A 19,441-nucleotide genomic window follows, 5' to 3' on the forward strand; every position below is an offset into this window, starting at 1 on the left:
ACATTTTGAAATACATACTATATGCTCCATAGAAAACATCAAAATACTGAGCTGCAAGTTTATGAAACATGAATTATGCCCTTCTATGTGTGTTTTGTGGTGAGTTGAAAGTGATTAATTGTTGTGATCATGTATGCAGATTTATGCTGCCCTGTTGAAGTGCTCAAGTGTATTTTAAGCAAGAGCAACATTCTGCTGCTGTAGAACTCCGTGAAGGTGTAGTCTTAGTTATATGAAATAAATCACACTGACAGTAGTATGGTCTGAATATTTGTCAGAGGCAAGTACTGTGAACTTTTAGTAACATCTGTTTAGAAAAGAACCTCACAAAGCTGACAAAGGAAATTGGTACATAGGAGACTTCACCTAACTGAATAGGAGGGGAGGAGGGTAGAAATAAGATTGGTGCAGTAAGTTCAGAATTTAAGTTCATAGTATAACGACCTTGTACCTTAGCAATTTTACACCTGCATGTTCTTCCTCATACTTAAAAAAAAAATAAATAATTCATAAGCTTGTTATTCTGATTAATACTGCTAATTACTTCCTGATGTTTCATTATGTTTTTTTCCATGGATAGCTCATTTTTATTTTTTTAATTTTATTTGTGGAAAAAAAATAATTTCTTAGGGGGGCAGCACATTTGCACTAGTCTGTGCATCAGAGGTAAGCTACTCTTTTAACTTTTTTTTTTTTTTAAGAATGCAGTCCACTTCTGATAAAATGGGAGGCTATGAATTTAATAAATTCATTTTTAACAAGTACCTGTTTATAGTCATACCCTGCATGTTAAGTTCAGTATCTTAACTTTATGTTGTCATTTTCAACCCAAGTTAATCTGGAACATATTTGAGTTGGGTGGTAGAGAAGGAAATTCCCTACTATCCTGGTTTTGGCTGGAATACAGATAGTTTTCTTCCCAATAGCCGCTGTGTTTTGTGTTTAGTGTGGGATGTGGTATGTGAAGGATGTTGGTAATACACTGATATTATTAGTTGTTGCTAAGAGATCAAGGACTTTTTCAGCTTCCCAGGCTTTGCTGATGTGCAGATGCAGGAGGCTGGGAGGGGTGTAGCCACTACAGTTGACCCAAACTGGCCAGAGGAAGTATTCCATATCATAGATGTCATGCTCAGTATATAAGCGGGGTTGACTGGCAGGCAACTCTCACTTTTGTTCTCTTTTTCTCTCTGTTGGGATTGCTCCAAGATTGCTCTTGGTTCTGTTCCATTATTACTGCACGGGACAGGTTGTATTGGTCACCGGGTAGCGCGAAATTGTGCATTTATATGTTTTATTATCCTTCTATTTTATTATTATTGTTTTTATATATTTTTTTTTATTATCTTTTCCTTTGCTGTCCTAGTAAATTGTCTTTATCTCAACCCACTAATTTTTCTTTCTGGTTCTCTGCCATCCCCCTGGGGAAGACGAATGAGCAGCTGTGTGGTACTTGATTGCCAACTGGGGTTGAATCATGACACTTCCTCATGTATGCGTCCATTTGTGGCTTGTGGACATTCTGGTCTTGCAGATCCCTAGACATAATGATTATTTGTAGTTGGTCTTAGCATGGAAAACAGTGGAGTGTGGGGTCCATTTCAACCTCTGTTTTTAAAATATGCAGGACCACCACACCTTTTAAAAGGTGATGAAACTTTTGTAGAACAGATCAGTCAGATCTCCCCCTTGAGGGGTGGAAGCTGGAGAATCCTGCTCTGTTGTTGCAGTCTCCCTTGTCCCTCTGGATTAATGAGTCCTGTTTTGAATATCACCAAGGCTGTGTTAGGACAAAACTCAGAATCAGCAGGAAGGTTACCAGGTCAAAAGAACATTTGTGTGTCCTTTTAAGGGGAAAGATAAGTAAAGGGGACAAATCCTTGCTGTTCTTGCATAGATCTCCAAGCTTTGAGATGTCTATGTGGCTGTTTTAATCACTGTTGATCTCCATCTGGTTGCATTCCAGTCCAGATTTGTTTGTAATACTCAGTATAAAGTTGTTGAGCGCTGCGGAAAGATTGAAGAATTGAGAATTGGTTTTACAGTGACAGTACCCTCTCCAGCACACAGTCAGCATATGCTGTAAGAAACAAAGATTGTGTGACAGGTACCAGAAAGAGAATTAGGCTGCCAGGTGAGCTGGTGCAGACAGGCTCATGTGCACATTGCTCAGGGTTGGCGTAATCTGGTGTTTGGAACAGATTGTCAGAAAGCGTGCCCCGAAATACTTGGTGTGGGCCTCCTCTGGGGTGTGTGCAGTGGTTCTGAGACATGATTTTGTATATGTATTTTTAATATGTGACTGCCAGAGTGGTTGTGGTAGCATGATGTTGAGGCCACAGGGCCTCAACCCAGAGTTGTGTTGAAAAGGAGCATTGAGTGTTTGCAGAAACGTGGCTTGTTGGGGTAGCTGTCAGCAGTGAGAACACTGCTCTTCTAGGGACATGCGAGACCTCTGCCAACTAATTTTGTAGTAAGAATTTATTTAACAGCTCTGATGATGCAGAAGGAGAAAAAATTTTCTTGTTTTCTCTTCTGTTGTCAGTGTTGGCTGTATAGGAGAAAGAAGTGATGGAGGAATGATTTTACCACAGTATGTAAGTAAATACACTAAGAAGGCATGCTAAGCGAGTGTGAAGATTTTTATAACTGAGGCCTGAGATTTGTTTGCATTTGGATCTGAAGTCTATGTTAGCTCTGTTGGATAGCGCGGAAGCTGGATACTGTGTTACTCCTCTTAGCATTATAAAATGAATTACCTTCAGAAACAAGTAGTTGAGCTTACCATATCTGTGAAATGTGTTACTGACTGCCCCTCAAAGTTGCTTTCCAGTTGTTTACTACAAGCTGACAGTAGAAAGTACTGTGTGCTATCAGCCTGCAGCTTAGATTTGCCAGTACTTTTTAAAATAAAGATGTATATATCTATCCTGAACTGTGTAGATTTCCTTACTTTGTAGGTCAGTTGGATGTTAGGTGTTGCTTTCTGGTTGGTGTTTTCTTTCCTGTTCTGACAACAGAGCTAACAAAAAAAAACTAGTTCTGGTCATTCTCAAGTTTCCTTTGGAGAGTAGTAGAGACCCATACTGTCAATACTATGCAGACTATTCTGATGATTCCCCATGTGGAAAATCAGGGGAAAGGATGTAGTTGAGAGCACTAAGCCAATTTTTCTGTGTCTTTCAAAACAATGAAGCAGAGACTCAGGTGGTCTCCAGTGTAATTTACTTAAGAACAGAAAGAGTTTCCTGGAAAATGTGGTCTCAAGGGCCAGGTGACAAGAATGGGAGGACTAAGAGGGACTTGGGCTTCCCTTCTTGCTTGTTTTGGTGATTCTATTCTTGTGTCCTTGAAGCCCAAAGGGAGAAAAAAAACCCCAGCAAACCTCCCCGCAAGTTGAAATGGATGTGGAGATTATTTACTGTTAGTGGTGAGGTCACTGAAAACTCTTCTGTCACTTCCTTAGAGCAGCACTACGTCATGCATGTGGATGGAGAGAGCAGGGTATCTGCTCTGTGTAGTGCCTGCTGGGAGGGACAACAGCAAACCCCAAGAAGCTTGGGTAGTAAGTACATCAAGTAGTTTGTCTTGTCAGTCCGAAGTCTTGCTGAATTGGCAAACTCTTACAGAAGATACTGTAGCTAAATTAGTGGGAATGTAGAGTTACTATATTCCTTCTGCCTGCAGTATCTCTCCAAGGTTTCATATTTTGAAAGCTGGTATAAAATAACTTTCCATGTTTTTGTGTTTCTTCTCTTTGATCCAGCCTGTGTCGTGTGCATTGTCTTTAATCACTGTCTTTGCTTCACTTAGACTCAGTCCTTGTTCTTCTCACAGGTGGCAATTTTCCATATCAAAGCTCTCTTTTATTAAAATTTCATTCTTGCTCTGCTATGAGATGATAACAGACAGAAGTGTTAGCATGGTAACTTCATAGTATGATGGCAGTGAAAGGCTGTATGAAAATGGAGCTCTTGAAAGAGAGGGCAAGAAACAGAACAAAGGACTGGATCCTCACAGACCTAACACTGAAAACCTGAACCTTTCCTTTAAAAAGCAGGAAGATTTGCCTCCTGTGGCAGCATGGGGAATTCTGGGTAAAGACCTACAAGATGTAACTGGCAGGCAGCAGATAAGGAGGAATTATTTCTGATGCCAGTCAAGTATTGTGGGGTTCACACTGCATTGTGCAGAGCAAGATAGCATCAATAATAGTCTATTTCAGAAGAAAACTTTTTTTTTTTTTTTTTCTGCAGAGATAAATGTGGTTTTTTTGTGGAGGGAGCTGGCTTTACTCATAGCCAGCAGAATCCCTTGTCTTGCAGCTGTTAATTTTGGTAGGAATAGAAGTAGTAAGGCCTGTATATTTCCAGGCACTCTACACAGACGTAACATGGGGTAGTGGTTGCACTTTCTGATCTGAAAAAAAAAAAAAAAAAAGGCTGGGAGTGGGGAACAAAGCAGGAAAGTGATTTGCCTGAAATCATGCAGCTGGTTTGTGGCCGAGCTAGGACTAAAGTTCAGTGTCTTAGTTTCTGACCGGTACTTCATACTTGCTGTTTCTTTCATGTTTTGTTATAAGTTCTTTTCATGAAGTCTGTAAAGGTATAGCAGTGGAGGGTGGTGGGAACTAACTCTTTTTCCTGTTTTTCTCTGTCCAGGTTAAGTTGTATTTTCTGACATTTGAAGAGCAAACAGCAGCGTGGCTCCATGAATTGTGAAACTGCAGGAAGTGTGGCACCACTCCCTACCTCCAGCACTCCTTTCTAACTGTGACGTTCTTCCTGGAACCTTTGGTTTCATCCCCACTAGGTGTACAGTGGCCTGCCTTGGCGTCAGAGCAAAGGAAGCAGTTTGCAGATCAGAGAGTGCCATGGCCTTGAACTTGCATATCTTTCACCTCTTCTATAAGTTCAAAGTGTTGGTGCTTGTCACTTTGTGTTTGATGGTGCTATGGGCCACATTCAGTTACTTTGTGGACTCCAGACAAGAAATTTCTAAAGCTAAGAGCATAATGGAGGGTTTCAGAAAGGTAACTAGCCTGGAGGACAGTCAAAAGGAAGCGGAGATCAAATCAGTTGTGGAAGTTCCCATGGTGAAGTCACTTCAGGATCATTGCCCATCTCTGTCTCCATACCTGCGTAAGTGATGCTGATTCCTCTCCTTCCTGACAAGTTACATCATGCTCAGCAATAAAGCTCAGGGAAAGGAGGAAGGAGGGTATTAATGGTTACAGCATTTGTCTTCCCAACAATTACTATATGTGGTGAAGCCCGGAATGTGGCTGGACATCTGCCTGCCAATGGGAAGTTATGAATGAATTTCTCTTTGTGCCTTGCTTGTGCACACAGCTTTTGCTTTTTAAATTGAACTATCTTTATCTCAAGCACAAGTCTTCTCACCTTTCCTCAATTTTTGTTTTTTTTTTTCATTATGAAATGTACTTTTGGGTTGCTATCTTGACGATTGAAGGACTTCACAGATGCACTGGAGTTAGCACTGTTTATGGTGAAGGTTCAAATAGGTGACTATTTCCTTGCTTTGGCAATTTTTATTAGTCCATTTTTTTTTTGTCTTAATATTTCTAGCAGTACCAGGCTTCTGCTTTGCAGTACCATGTTATTGTTGTAGTTGTCTTCCTTTTTGTGAACCTGATTAGGGATTCATTTGGGAAGCTGGAATCTTTCCTCGCAGTCAAAAAAGCTGCTGTCTAGCTGCATACCCCCACCTCTGTCCCCAGGATGTATTTGCTTAAGTAAACACACTGTGGCTGTAGCAGTCACAGTTGCCTGCATTGTTCTCTTTCATGAGTTTGCAGAGTCCGGAGGGGCTGGAATGATAACTCAATGCAAAAGAAGTGATGAAAACTTCATTTGGCTACAGAAAACCTTGGTACCTTTTATCTTACAAATTTATAGCCTTAAGACTGTAATGCTTTTGTTTGTGCTTTAAGTAGAGATGACTTCTTACAGCCACAGTCTCTTTCCACTTCACTGTTGTGGTTTGCCCTAGCAGCTGTTTCTGGCCAGTCCTGCAGTAGGGTGGAACTTCTCTTGGGTTTTTTTTTTTTGTTTGTTTGTTTTTATTCATCACTACTCTATAATCAGTTTAAGCAACTAAACACTCAATACCATCTCCTTCTGCTGCCTGCATAATGTCCTTGTAGCACTGCTTTTCTCTTGGAAAGGCAGAGAAACCAATTGAGGCTTGCACCTGGGTTTCTTACGCTAGTTACAGAGTTTCTCATTAGGTGAGTGGACTAGCCACAACCAGAAACATCTCAGGAAAGCTTCTTGTGCTTCTCCTACAGAAGGTGCCAACAAACTTGCCTTCAAAGCATCTCTCACACTAGAAGAAGTGCAGAAAGAGAACCCTCAGGTAGCCAAGGGCCGGTATCACCCTACAGAGTGCTCAGCATTGCAGCATGTGGCCATCCTCATCCCACACCGCAATAGAGAGAAGCATCTGCTGTACCTTCTGGAGCACCTCCACCCCTTCCTACAGAGGCAGCAACTCGACTACGGCATCTATGTTATTCACCAGGTGAGGCAACTGTACAGAGATGTGTTTGGGTGGGGATGATGTCAGTGCTCTACAGTCTGAGGAGAGGCATGCTATTGCCTCTGCTAACATCAGTCCTCCAAGCCTGCTTCGAGCACCTCTACTTGTTGAGGAATGCAATGGTACATGCAGCAATTGCTGGTAGCACTACAGGATCTCAGCTGCTGTTAACAAAGCTGGGAAGTATTAACAGTGTCTTTAACTGATGTCTGTTTCTCAGTCTCTAACTTACTATTTTTGAGCTAGTGTTCAAGGTAAGCATCTTTTGCATTACTAGTGCAACTTGCTTCTCTTGCAGTATACACATATGTAACTAGGTGGACACGTTTTCTGTCTTTAAATTTGGAAATTTTTTTTGATCGAAGGCTTCCTTCAGTTTGTATCCAGCTCTTCTCTCCCATTTGCTTACTGACTGTCGTGTAAGCTGTGTGTATCATGTGGTTGTACTTGTTTCTGCTACCTCAAACTAACCGTGCCAGCTACTGCTTGTTAGTGCTTTGCTTTGCTTCAAGGGCTGTGGGAAGAAATAATCGTGGCAGAGCATTTGTATGTTTAAAGATTTAGTAATTTCTTTATTTGCATTCTCTTGCAAACTCTTGCTGCTGAGTTAGCAGCTAAAATTTGGGCATACAGACTTGTGCCATGTTGTCTTTTCTCTAAAGTGCTTATGTTCTGGTCACATGAGCTAAAAGCAGTATAGATTTCTCTTTGTCTGTGTTGTCTTTTTCTTGATCTTTTATAGCATTTGCTTTCTTTTGCTGTCATTTACTTATGTGTTCTGCTTTGAGTCTAAACAGATTTTTCAGACAGCAGGAGAGAAAGGTGATAAATTTATACAGTTTCTCTTCCCTTTTTTTTAAAGAGGCTAAAGTTAATCAGTAACAGGCAGTGCATCCTAGGTGAAGGTTTACACTTCTGCTGAATGGCACAGCACAACAGCAATGAAAATCATGGCAGGATATATACTTTCAGTTGGAATAGACTGTTCTTTCATTGTTTAGAGTTGTCATATGGTCTGTAGAGTGAAAATAATTAGGCTTTTTTTTCCTACATTAGTATGTACTGTAATCGTACATATAATGGCTCACTCCAGCTAGCAAGCAGTGGTTAGCAATAAATCATGGGAGAATGGGCATATGTTCTTTATTTATTGAAATATGTGAGGTGGAGAATGGCTGTTGTCATCTTAGCAGAAAGTAATACGGAAGTATGAAAGTTTTGTCTGATGTGAGCTGTAATGTCAAGTCTGGACTTGCTCTATCAGTTTTTACTTGGAAGATTGGAAACTTTTGCTTAGCCTTTCCATGTAGATAAGCATATCCAAAGACTGGAAAGTGGGTTTAACAAAACTATTTTATGGCAAATCCATCTTCACTCTCCATTTGTGATGCCATTAGTTGTTTTAAGTAACTTTTGCAGAAAGAAATAGTTAAAACCAGGATTTAACTATTTAAAATACACTGAGCTTACTTTGGAGGAAGATACAAAATGAGCCATTTACATTTTCCTCTGTGAGCCGTTGAAGGGGGAATACTCCATATCTCTTCTCTTCTTTATGGGCTATGTATAACATTTTGAAAACTTCCTCTGCAAAATGTGTACATACATGAGTGCAGTACTGAAAGAAATATGAGTTTGTAATCCTTAAAGGGTGAAGAATTTATTTCCCAACAGAAGTTTCTCTCGTGGTCAGTGTTTTCCCTGCAGAGAAAGGAAGGAGGACATTCTCTCCTCAATAAAAGATGAAAGTAAACTTTGTTATTTGTTCAGCATGTGGTTTAACATTGAAAACTGTCCTTCCTGGAAAGCAATTTTAGCTGTTGTTTGGCTACATTTGTGCAGGAAGTGGGCTGTGGTGGCTGACTGTATGGATGGGGGAGACAGAACTGCAGCAGATGGTTAATGCTGCCCCTGAACTAGGCTAGGTTTGATACCCAATACAAGATGTTCTCTGTATGTTCTTTACCAGTCATCTGAATTATTATTTTCATGCAATAACCTATGTTCTTCATCATCAGAAGAAGATTATCTGACAGGTATGAGACACTTAGCACCCCCAACCTAAAAAAAACCACCACCAACAAAAAAATCCAAAACATACTGCAACAAACAAACAAAAAACCCTCAGAAATTAGACATCATAGATTTTTTTAGGTGAATTGTTATCTAATTTTTTTTCTTGGAAGACTCCTTTCCTGACTGAGAATGGAAACAATTGATTATCCCTCTCTTAATTTCTCAGAGTGGACGCTGGGCTTTATTTCCCTAACTGCAAGTACGGAGAGATAAATCCCATAAATCTTTGTGCAGGAGCAGATGGCTGTTGGAAATGGTGAACAAATTGCTGCTTCAGAGGAAAGTGTTACTTTTCAGAACGATAAAACATGCTTTATATACAACTGCTTTTCCCTGTCACTAAACTTCTTTCAGTCTGAGGAGACCAACTTCTTTCTCGTCTTCCATGGAGCCTCTTTCTGTCCAGGCAGCTTCTAGCAAATGACCCCTTTCTTTCTTGAAAAACTGCTTTTTTGTTCTTTCAGTTCTAGAAAATGACTGTTCTGTCAGTTTCTGGGAGCACAGGGCTTGGCCCTCTGACTTCCAGGTAGGAACGTGAGGCAGCTCACCACCTTGTCCACAGGAGCAGATAGCTGGCATGTGTTTACAGCCCAGTAAAAAATAAATGGCAAGGCAAACACACCTGTTGCTCCAGAGTGAATGGTGTCATGGTAAGCTTGCAGAACTGCCAGGTATGTGTATATGTGTATACCTCAAAGGTGAAAAATGATGTTTTTGAAAGGCGAAGATGCACTAACAGCAAAAGCAAACAAAAAAGGCTGTAAAAGTAAAGTGAAGCTCTGTGCTAGAGTGAGTCCCTGTGCAGCACAGTAATTAGGTTATAGATAGAAGTTAAAAATGAGGAGACCTGCTTTTTGTTTCCTGCTCTGCCACCTACTGGGTGACCTAAGGAAATACAGTGAACTCTTTAAGCATTGCTATCCTCTAAACTGAGTGGACAAGCATAAATCGTCTGTGGCAGGTGCTCTGCTATCTGTAAACCAATTAATACTGGAGTAACTTTTTTCAGTTTTTTTTTTCTTTTTTTTTTTTTGTTGTTGTTGTTTGGTTGGGGGTTTTATATGTGTGTGGTTTTTTTTTTTTATTTTTCTTTTTATTTTTTTTTAAAAACTCCCATAAGCCTTACTGACACAGTTGTATGGAGCACCAGTTTCTAAACTGTTTACTGATACCTTTCTTGTTATGTAGCCTGATGGGAACTTCAGGACAGGAGCAGCAATAGCAGTGGAATTGCATCATGCAGCATGCGTACTTCTGATAACTGTAGGCTCTTCTGGCCCTGGCTGTGTGTGTTCATGACAAGTAGAGACTGAAGAAACACTTTGCATCATTGGCTGCTCTGATGCTGTATCTAACGCTATGGGGTAGCTCTCTGTGCAGTTACTGCTGCTGTGATGCACACACACGGTTGCGTACTACGCGATCAGAACAAATGCCTGGCAGTAGTTCTGGTTCAAAAGGTTTGACGCTTTCTTCAGAGGTTTTTTCCATTCTTTTCCACAGGCTGGCAGCACCAAATTTAATCGAGCTAAACTGCTGAATGTAGGATACCTAGAGGCCCTAAAAGAAGCAAACTGGGACTGTTTCATTTTCCATGATGTGGATCTGGTGCCAGAAAATGACTTTAACATTTACATGTGTGACAGACAACCAAAGCACCTTGTAGTTGGCAGAAACAGTACTGGATACAGGTAGGAAACCAGGAATATAGAGAGAATACCAGCTGGGAAATGCCACATTACTGATAATGTTCCTCTTCTGATGGAGCTGTACACTGGTATCTACCCTTTCTTCTGACACCAGATTTCTGGTGATAATGCTCTGCCTCTCTGAAGTGCCTTCTGACAAAAGGTAACTGTATGGATGTATTTGAAGTCAGCTCCGTGGTCACTTGTATGAATGATCATTGTAATCATTTTGGTCTCTGGGATGAGGTAAAGGGTGTTCTGAGAGGAAAGCAATGTAACAGAGATTGTGTGAAGACATTCTGTTAAAACTAAAAATACATTTACAGTCTCCTGGCCCTGTGTTTTAACAGTGTGATCTTATTATTGTGCTGATAAAATGTGCCACTTAGCTTTTGCTGTTGAAGAGGTAACTTCTGATGTTGAGAGCTCAGGTGTGAGAATTTGCCAACGAACAGGGTTGTCCTTTAGTTATTTGGCTGTACAGCATTTAGTACAAGATTGTTCAGATTTTTAAATGGGTCCCCTAAGTGATAAAGTGAAAAGTCAGGTTCAGTCTACCTCAGAGGAAAAAAAAGGCTCCTGAGCTTGGTGAATTTAATGACCAGAGTGTTTTAATTTCATGTGTTTCTTTCAAGAGTCACCTCTTATGTCATGTCACTCTAAATATTAGTTAGAAGTGGGCTTTTCAAAAGCTGATCTCGGTGTACTTTGAAGTAAAGCTCTGCTTCATTTCTGGGTTTCCTTTGTTAAATATATGAGAAAGAGGTGGGATGTGCAAATTCTTATACAGAATAATATTCACTTTCCAGTTATTCAGTGAAAATGGGAACAAGCACAAATGAATTGGGCTCGTGACAAGTTTTTGGAGCACTGCACCTTGCAGAGAGAATGCTGAAGGCTACAGGATGGTCTTGCACCAAAGTGACAGAAACACTGCTTTGGTTAATTGACAGGTGTGTAGAATCCAGGCTAATAACATGGCACACAGCTTGAAGTACTTTACTTAACCTCCTGTGCTTTGGTTACTGAAAGTGTTTAGCTTAGCTAAGCATGCAGATGGATTTCCTTGCTTTTACTAAGGGGTCTTCATACTACTAATTTCCTCAGGTTTCTCGTATTTGTAGAAAGGAGCTGTTAGTTATGGGTCAGCTTTAAGCTTTGGCTTTACTCTTTTACTCTTACACTGACAATGTTTTTGTTGTGAATCCCTGCACTAGAGTGTTGTGAATACCCTGCACCAGTATTCACTAGGATACTGGTGGTTTGAATTAGATTCATACTTTCTTTTCTGTGTCACTGCCTTTATTTACAATCTGTGAAGTGGGGATAATAAATGCTCTACTTCCAAGGGAATTCCTATGTACATTTGAAAGAATTCAGATTCTGAGCTCAAAACTGATAGCTAAACTGAGCTGAGACTGCAGGTTGAAATCCCAGCTGGGCGCCCTTGGTGTTTTGCTTAGGCAGAGGTGAGCATGCTGAGACACATCGCTCAGATGGGCTTGAGAAAACTGAAGTCATACATGGTCTGCATTAACACAAAATGTCCTGGGCAGGAATGTGGGTTTTCTGTGGGTTTCTTGGTTTTTTTGTTTGTTTGTTTTACTTCTGGGGGATATAATCTATGATGATGCAGTGCGTGCTAATCTTAGTAGCCATCCTCCTTTGGAGAGCAAATAGCTTACGTTTAGTTATATAAACTACAACTTGGGTTTAGATTCCTTAGGAAAAGGTGTATATATATTCAAACTTTGACGGTAAGGTTGGGAAAAACTTTCCTAGAAAAGCTAAGCTGTTTCCTTGAGACCAGCACATCATCCTTTCCTAATGATGGTTCCTATTGTATAGTTTCTTCAGTCCAATTTTAAAAATCCCAAAGGAGCTGATATTCTCTCATCCTCAGGGAAGAGGTGGTTGAACACTACAGAGATGCATTTTTACATGTGATGTCACCTAGGAGCAAGATATGCCTGGGCCCCACCAGTTCTGCTCTGCCTGAAGAGGGTTGAGTGGGCAGTACTCTCCTTGTTACAGCTCTGGCTCCTTCAGTGTCTACCTCTGCAGTGGTGTAGGGGAATTACGGGGTGTGTAAGCAAGTGATGGGATGCATATATGGATGTGTCGGTGGGCAGTCAATTCCCAGACCCTACCATTCTGCTGGAATGGGGCAATGTGGTACTGTTGGTGACTGGCAGTGCAGCCTGAAAGCGTGGCTAGGGAAGGCTCTTCCCTGCTGTTGCCGTTTATGGGACCTCCTTGCTGTTTATTTCACTTGTTCACTGCATTTCTCTAGAGCATTTCTCTAGAGCACCCATAGCAGAAGTCTCAAGGTAGTAATGCATAATTAAAAATTGACAGGACCTCCCCTGCTTTATGGTTGGTCTCTTCTAGGAGAGGAGATAAAGGGGGAGAGAGCAAGGAAGAGTAAAAATTCCAGAGGTATTAAAAAACGCAGGTAGAGCATCTGAGAGACTGCATCTATCTAGAACAATCTTTTCTGTATGGCTATATAGATAGCATCAACTTTTGGGAAGTATATCACAGGGTTGGAGGGTTGGTTGATGCACTAGTGACTTTGCTGGGCTGGAGAATGAGGCCAACGGGTATCTCAAGTAGTTCAGCTAAAAGGAAATGCAGAGTCCTGCAACTGGGGAGGAATAACTCTGTGGACCAGAGGAGGCCAGCTGTCTGGAAAGCAGCTTTGCAGAAGAGGATCTGGGTCCTGGCAGACAGCCAATTGAACATCAGCCAGCCATGTGCCCTTGTGGCAAAGGTGGCCATAGCCTCTTGGGCAGTGTTAGACAAGGGGTGTTGTCAGCAGGTCGAGGGAGGTGATTGTGCCCCTCTACTCAGCACTGGTGAGATGATATCTGGAGTGCTGTGTCCAGTTCTGGGTTCCCCAGTAGGACAAAAATGTGGACATACTGGACTGAGTCCAGGGAAGGGCCATGGAGATGATTGAGATTGGGGTATCTGACATATGAAGAGAGACTGAGTGCTGGGACTGTTCAGTGTGGAGAAATGGCAGCTCAGGAGGGATCTCCTGATGGAAGGGAATAAAGAAGGTGGAGCCAGATCCTTCTCATTGAGAGGCAAGAGGCAATGGGCACAAACTGAAATACAGGAAACTTCATTTAAACATACAAAAGTAACTGAGGCTGGTCAAATACTGAAACAAACTGCCCAGAGAGGTTGTGAAGTCTCCATCCTTGGAGATGCTAAGAACCTAAATGGACATGGTCCTCAGCACCTTGCCCTAGCTGACTCAGCTCTGAGCAGAGAGGTTGGACTACTTGACCTCCAGAGGCCCCTTCAACCTCCACAATTCTTCTGTGATACTATGACAGAAGCAAAAATCAGCCAGGAAAAATACTTTATGAGGGAGGTTGTGTGTTTTCGGGTTTTTTTTGTTTGTTTGGTCGTTTTTTTTTGTTGTTGTTGTGTGGGTTTTGTTTTTGTTTTTGTTTTTTTTTAAATTGATTACAAACCAGAAATAATAATAGGCATTGCACCTTTGCTTGTCTGGCATGTAAACTGCCCTAATGGATACTTTCTAGCACTGTCAACTTGTTAATCTGTTTAGATTCACATACAACGAGATATCAAAATGCCATCTGCAGTCACATGCACATCACCTCTGAAGTTGGCAGTGGCAATGTAGTAGAAGTTGTGTTGTAATGTTTACTTTAAGGGCCAAGAAAGAGAAGGGTATCATAAAAAGCCAATAGCAAAATGGTATAAGAAGATAAATAAGCATGGTATGTAAATACCTTTTTAAAGTAGATGCAATTTCCAGGAGAAGGAAGGCAGAAGTTAGGAATCAATCTCCTTCAGAGCTGAGCTCCATTACATTGGGTTACTAAGTAACTTGCACTGCACCTTTTACCTTGGAATTTGTCCTGCAGTATCCTGTAGCATATGCCCACTTGCTGTGATCTGATTAATGCCAAGTTTTTCAGATTCAGCTCCAAGATAGTTGATGGCTTGCTATTATTATTGCAAAAATTCTGCTATATTAGTGTGTAGCTTTGTTCCTTTTCTGCTTATCAGAGTCTTTGAGGTGAAGGGCCTTCTTGGCTGCCATAGGGAGTTGTATAGAGAGAGAACTATTGAAGAAAGCTATGTTCTTTCGGTTGGAGAGTTCTGGTGTAAAGCAAATCATCATCTTCTTGTGAAAAGAGGAAGAGAACAAGATCTACCTCATGGATTTATGCACCCTTAACTCTGTGAAAGACAGGTCTAGATCCATAGTTTCAGGGTGATATTTTCATTGTTGTTAGAACTTGACTTTTAATTCTTCATTCTCTCTTCTTGTATACTTCTAGGTTACGGTACAAGGGATATTTTGGAGGTGTAACTGCTCTAACAAGAGATCAGTTTTCCAAGGTGAATGGATTCTCTAACAACTACTGGGGTTGGGGTGGAGAAGATGATGACCTTCGAATCAGGTAATAAATAAAAATAAATAAAAGGCTAGAGGGAAATGGGTGTGAGAATTGGAAGCATTGATTTAAAAAATAAAAAAAATTGGTATGACTTCACACCTAGCCTCCAAAGGTGGAACACTACAGGAGCCTTCAATTCAAAACAATATTGCAGTAGGGATTTGGAATGTGAGATGCAGTTCTGTGAATGGTTTCTTCTTTGAAAAGGTTGGGCATGCCTGAGACCTGGTCTTCTTCCTGACAGCGTTGTTGGTTGGGTGTGGTGCTTTGTTGTGGTGGTTTTTTAAAATTTAGGTGATTTGGTTTGTTTTTGTCTCTGCCACACAGTATTTGTATTCTTGCTTGGAAATTGGTTATAACTGAAATAATAAGATTGAAGTCTGGAGTGTGATTTGCCAAGGAGACACAAATGTATTGAGTTCCAGTACTTTGCAAAAGAGTGAGAGTGTTCTGGTTTTGGTGGGATTGGGTTGTTTGCATTCATTGACTACCACGATTTACTCCAAGCAGGGCTTGGTTTGTATGTGGATGGTGTTGATGATAGTTAAGATAGTGAGTAACCTGAATTTTAGAAAGACTGCATGTATATGTGCCCTTTGCTCTTGTTAAAACTAGTTTTGCAGACATGCCTGTCAAAGTATGAGAAACTTGTTAGTTTGAGAGGTTTAGTGGGACAAAGAAGTCAACAAAACTTCTGAGTTTTTTTGCCCTTTGCCTAGGAGGAAACCTCTAATCCTGCCTTGCTGTTAGTGAAGGAAGGAAAAAAAAAACAACAGAAAACTCTACAACCCCACAAGCTCTCCTGGCAGAACCTGTCAATTTGTAACCTGGGTGTATCCTGTCATTCTTAAGTGTTTGTCCTTTTCAATTGCTTAAATATACAAACAAACATTTCGGGGACATAGAATTCATACCCCTGGTGATATTAAATAATTGTGAAATCAAGTGTGTTAAAGTTAGGAACTTCCATATGAAAGTTTTTCTCTGTGTTAGTTCAGCAGATTGGTCAGCTGTATCTCAAGAAATCTAAAAGGTCTACCAGTGACATGGATTTCTGTCCCTTGTTAATCACAACATGGTGTGGGTTTTTTTGTTTTTGTTTTTTTGCCTCTCTACCACATGGTAGACACACAAGCTTCTTCTGTGACCTCTTGGAAGCTGGTTTTTATAGTGATAGGGGATGGCTTGGCACCATCTTATTCCCCAGCTTCCTGAGAAGTGTTACAGTTAAGAAGTGAACAAAGGTCATAGTGGTGTTCTTTCAAAGGTTTCTGTGGGCAGCAGAGAACCAACTGTGCAGCAGATCAGCAGGATTTACAGAGGATCTCCATAATGTTTGCAAGGCGTTGGAATCAAGAGAGATGCTTGCTTGTGGCACCTCATAAGTTTGCAGCTGTTGTGGTCTCGGTGTGAAAACCAAACTGTATGAGTACACACTGCAACCTGACTTGGCTCATACCTTTCCTCTTGGGTAGATCTTGGACTGGGCTGGTTACAGAGTTTGCAGTGGGCAGGTAATGAGAAGCTTGGTGTCTTGGTGGGTTGTTGTACGGGCATCCTTGCAGCTTTCCTCTGCAAAGACAGCAGATGGCAGCATCCCCTTCAGTATCTTCAGGAACTCGGGGCCAGAGTGCTCTAGGCCCTACTGTTTTGCCTCATCGTTAAATGTGATGGTTTCTTTGGGCCCCTTCCTATGGTGTGCATCACAAAGAGATTTTCAGATAATTTGTTGGATAACTTACTGCTACAAAGAGTAATTGGAAACCTGTAGGAGCTCAGTTTCTTCAGTTCTTGATTTCCTATTGCTCTTTCAGCTGCTGATGTGACTAACAAAGACCTGGGCTATTCCTTAATTCTGTTGTCATGAAGTTAACCCTTTCTGATGACAGAGCAAAATTGTTGTGCTCCACAGATACACTTTAGGCCAAAACCTCCAACCAAGTGCCTGATGTCAGACACTTAAATCTAGACATGGGGCTTAGTGTTTCTGGCACTGTTCTTGGAAGGAAATTTTTTCTTCATGTCAACAAATAAAAATTTTGCAGCTGTCTGCCAACTAGTAAAAAGGAAACATGAGGGTTGTTTTTTAAGTGAAGAATTATAAAGTATAGGGGCTTTATTAGATAAACTTGGGGCAAAATGTGTGGAATCTTGCTACAGACCTCGTATGTTTCATACAGGGCAGTACAAACTAGACCAGACAATGCCAATGTAAATGTATTCTGTTGTTTAATGTGTGTTAAGCTCTACGTAGGCTCTACTGTAGTAGCTACCTGCTTCTGTTCAAAAGAAAGGAGTTTCTGTCACCCTCCTGGATGTGTTCTCCAGAAACACAACTCCCAGCTCCATTTCTCCAGCACAATGGGTTGTTGAAGACATGAATATGAGTTTCCTACAGTTCTCTGTGCTTGCTTCAATGGGATCTACAGAGATCAAGTCTCCAACTGTTGTGGTTTTCTTCCTTAAGAGCTTGTTTATAGGTGAAGTCTTGCTCATGTCACTGTTGTTTCTTCCAGGGTAGAGATGCAGAAGATGAGAGTTGTGAGGCCATCTGCTAATGTAGGCAGGTACACGATGATCTTCCACAAACGAGACTACGGTAATGAGGAGAACAGGGAAAGGTGAGTCAAGAACAGTGTTCCACCTTGCATTGTCTTGGTATGTGGCTAGGAGCCAGGCACCTAGTGTCCAACTTCTTTGCTCTAGGCCAGACAGGCATTTTGTGGTACCTAGAGGCTCTGGGGGACACCCCTGTGATACTGCTGTTCACAGCTGGCAGCTGTTCTGTACAAGAGATCTGCTTAGAATCAACTGAGTGATATTCCCTGGAAATTTCAAAAGTTTTAGTTACATTGATATGATTTCATAGATTAAACCGAAGGACTTTTTTTTTCCCAGTATCTGATTGTCTGTGTTAAGGACAGGAAGAGCATGACTTTATATTCCCAGTAGATACAGAGTGATTGTAGCTCTGCTTCTAAGTTTACTAGTAGTGGGAAAGAGCTCAAAACTCCTCTACTGTGCATGTCAATGAAGATGTTTTCCTCTTTGTCCTCAGAATGAAGCTTCTACGTCAGGTATCTAGAACATGGAAAACAGATGGGCTGAACTCTTGTTCATATAACCTGCTCTCAGTTGAACATAACCCTTTGTACATCAACATCACAGTGGATTTCAGTGTGCAGCCCAAGATACCATAAGGGTGAGCACCCACTGGCTATAGGAAATGGCAACAGATCTTGTCTGTGATTGCTGTTACAGCAGATGACTCCTGGCAGTCCAGTGGAAAGAATACTTCAGTAGCACAGAAAAAAGTTTTTCTTCACAGCAGCTAATTGATTGGTTGATAACTTCCTTTTGTGAGGACTGGAGATATGGACTGACCTGAAGGACAGGTTCCCATGTTCTTCTATGCACTTTCTGCTGGGACATTTGCAAAAGTATCCTTGTTTGGGCTGGTCCAGTGAAAGAACTTGATCTTCTGGAAAAATTTTGTTCTTGCAACTATTCTTAAACTTTTTATTTGTTGTAGAAGGAAGGCAGCCTAGCACTGCCAACACAGCCATGACTTCAAAAGGAACAGGCCAGTCTTTTTTCATTAAAAGCACAAGTATTCTTTGCCAACTACAAACTTGCTGAGAAAAGCTAATTTTTTCTAGCCTGAGGGGAAAAAACTGCTTATGTGTGAAAGAAGGGCAATAATGGTAATGAGTGAGGAGATGTTAAAAGTCTCTCAATAAATACACTCCATTTGAAATCAAAAGGCTTCTCTTGTCCTTAAGCTCAGCTCATCCTGCTGTGGGACTGCTGAAGTGTCCTGTGGCAAAATGAATGTCTCAGTTCTGCAGCAGGCTGCATTATTCTCAAGAGATTTGGAAGGAAATGCAGTGGCCAGCTATGTCAGATGGAGAGAAATTTCAATCTGCATTTTTTTAATGCTTTAGGCCATGCTGTTACCAGAGTGTATATTTGTATACATACTCAGGCCATTATTATTTGTGATTCTTGTTTTAGAAGACTGGTAAAAGGATTTCTGTTGAAGTCTTGATTACAGCACATTCCTGTCCTTACCACCTGCTTGTTGGATATGCATCCCTTGTAGGTATATGTGAAGCCAGGCTTGGAAGAGTTTCTTTTAGGACACCATACATTAAGAATTGCATGACAAAAAGCAACTTCTGCTTACTATAATATTGAAGAATGATTATCTAGCTGGTTGACACATCATTTCAACTGCAAAGACTGAAGCTTTAAATAAAAACTTAGGTGTTAGTGGGACAGATACTAAAATTCCCTGTTCACTGAAATAGTGTATCTACAAGTAAGCAGCAAAAATACCCTGTGTCATTCTTCCAAAATAACTGGACATGGCAGGCAGTACTACTGACTGACATCATAGAGAAGAAAGATTACAGAAAGGCCAGGTTTTGGGCAGATGACTATGTCAGTCTTGCAGTCAGGTAAGTACAAATGCATTCCTGCTAGGGTCACAGCTCCACTGTTGACATGTTTGACTCAATTTTTTCCTCTAGTATTTGATTCCTCAGAAGTGTTATGTTGAAGACAGATCAACCTTGAAAGACATCTAATGCTTGAGCAACAGCTAAAATACTAGATTAATTTCCTTACTCAGAGCAGGAGGTTAGATTAGGTGACAGCCTCAGGTCCCTC

At 41.0% G+C, this 19,441-nt stretch overlaps 1 protein-coding gene across 1 annotated transcript in view; it reads left to right on the top strand.

The window, feature by feature from the left end:
* B4GALT4 (beta-1,4-galactosyltransferase 4) overlaps positions 1 to 18,533 on the top strand; it is a 30,792-nt gene extending 12,259 nt beyond the window's left edge. Inside the window, exons 2-7 of the mRNA XM_086761099.1 lie at positions 4,662 to 5,141; positions 6,311 to 6,543; positions 10,141 to 10,328; positions 14,651 to 14,773; positions 17,287 to 17,391; positions 17,829 to 18,533. Coding sequence (XP_086617225.1) covers positions 4,874 to 5,141; positions 6,311 to 6,543; positions 10,141 to 10,328; positions 14,651 to 14,773; positions 17,287 to 17,391; positions 17,829 to 17,970 — 1,059 coding nt within the window. The 5' untranslated portion in view covers positions 4,662 to 4,873 and the 3' untranslated portion in view covers positions 17,971 to 18,533. The remainder of the gene's footprint in view (positions 1 to 4,661; positions 5,142 to 6,310; positions 6,544 to 10,140; positions 10,329 to 14,650; positions 14,774 to 17,286; positions 17,392 to 17,828) is intronic.
* Positions 18,534 to 19,441: the final 908 nt, after the last annotated feature.

Source organism: Chlamydotis macqueenii, chromosome 1 (assembly GCF_036417535.1).
Source record: "Chlamydotis macqueenii isolate bChlMac1 chromosome 1, bChlMac1.mat, whole genome shotgun sequence".
Classification (NCBI taxonomy): domain Eukaryota; kingdom Metazoa; phylum Chordata; class Aves; order Otidiformes; family Otididae; genus Chlamydotis; species Chlamydotis macqueenii.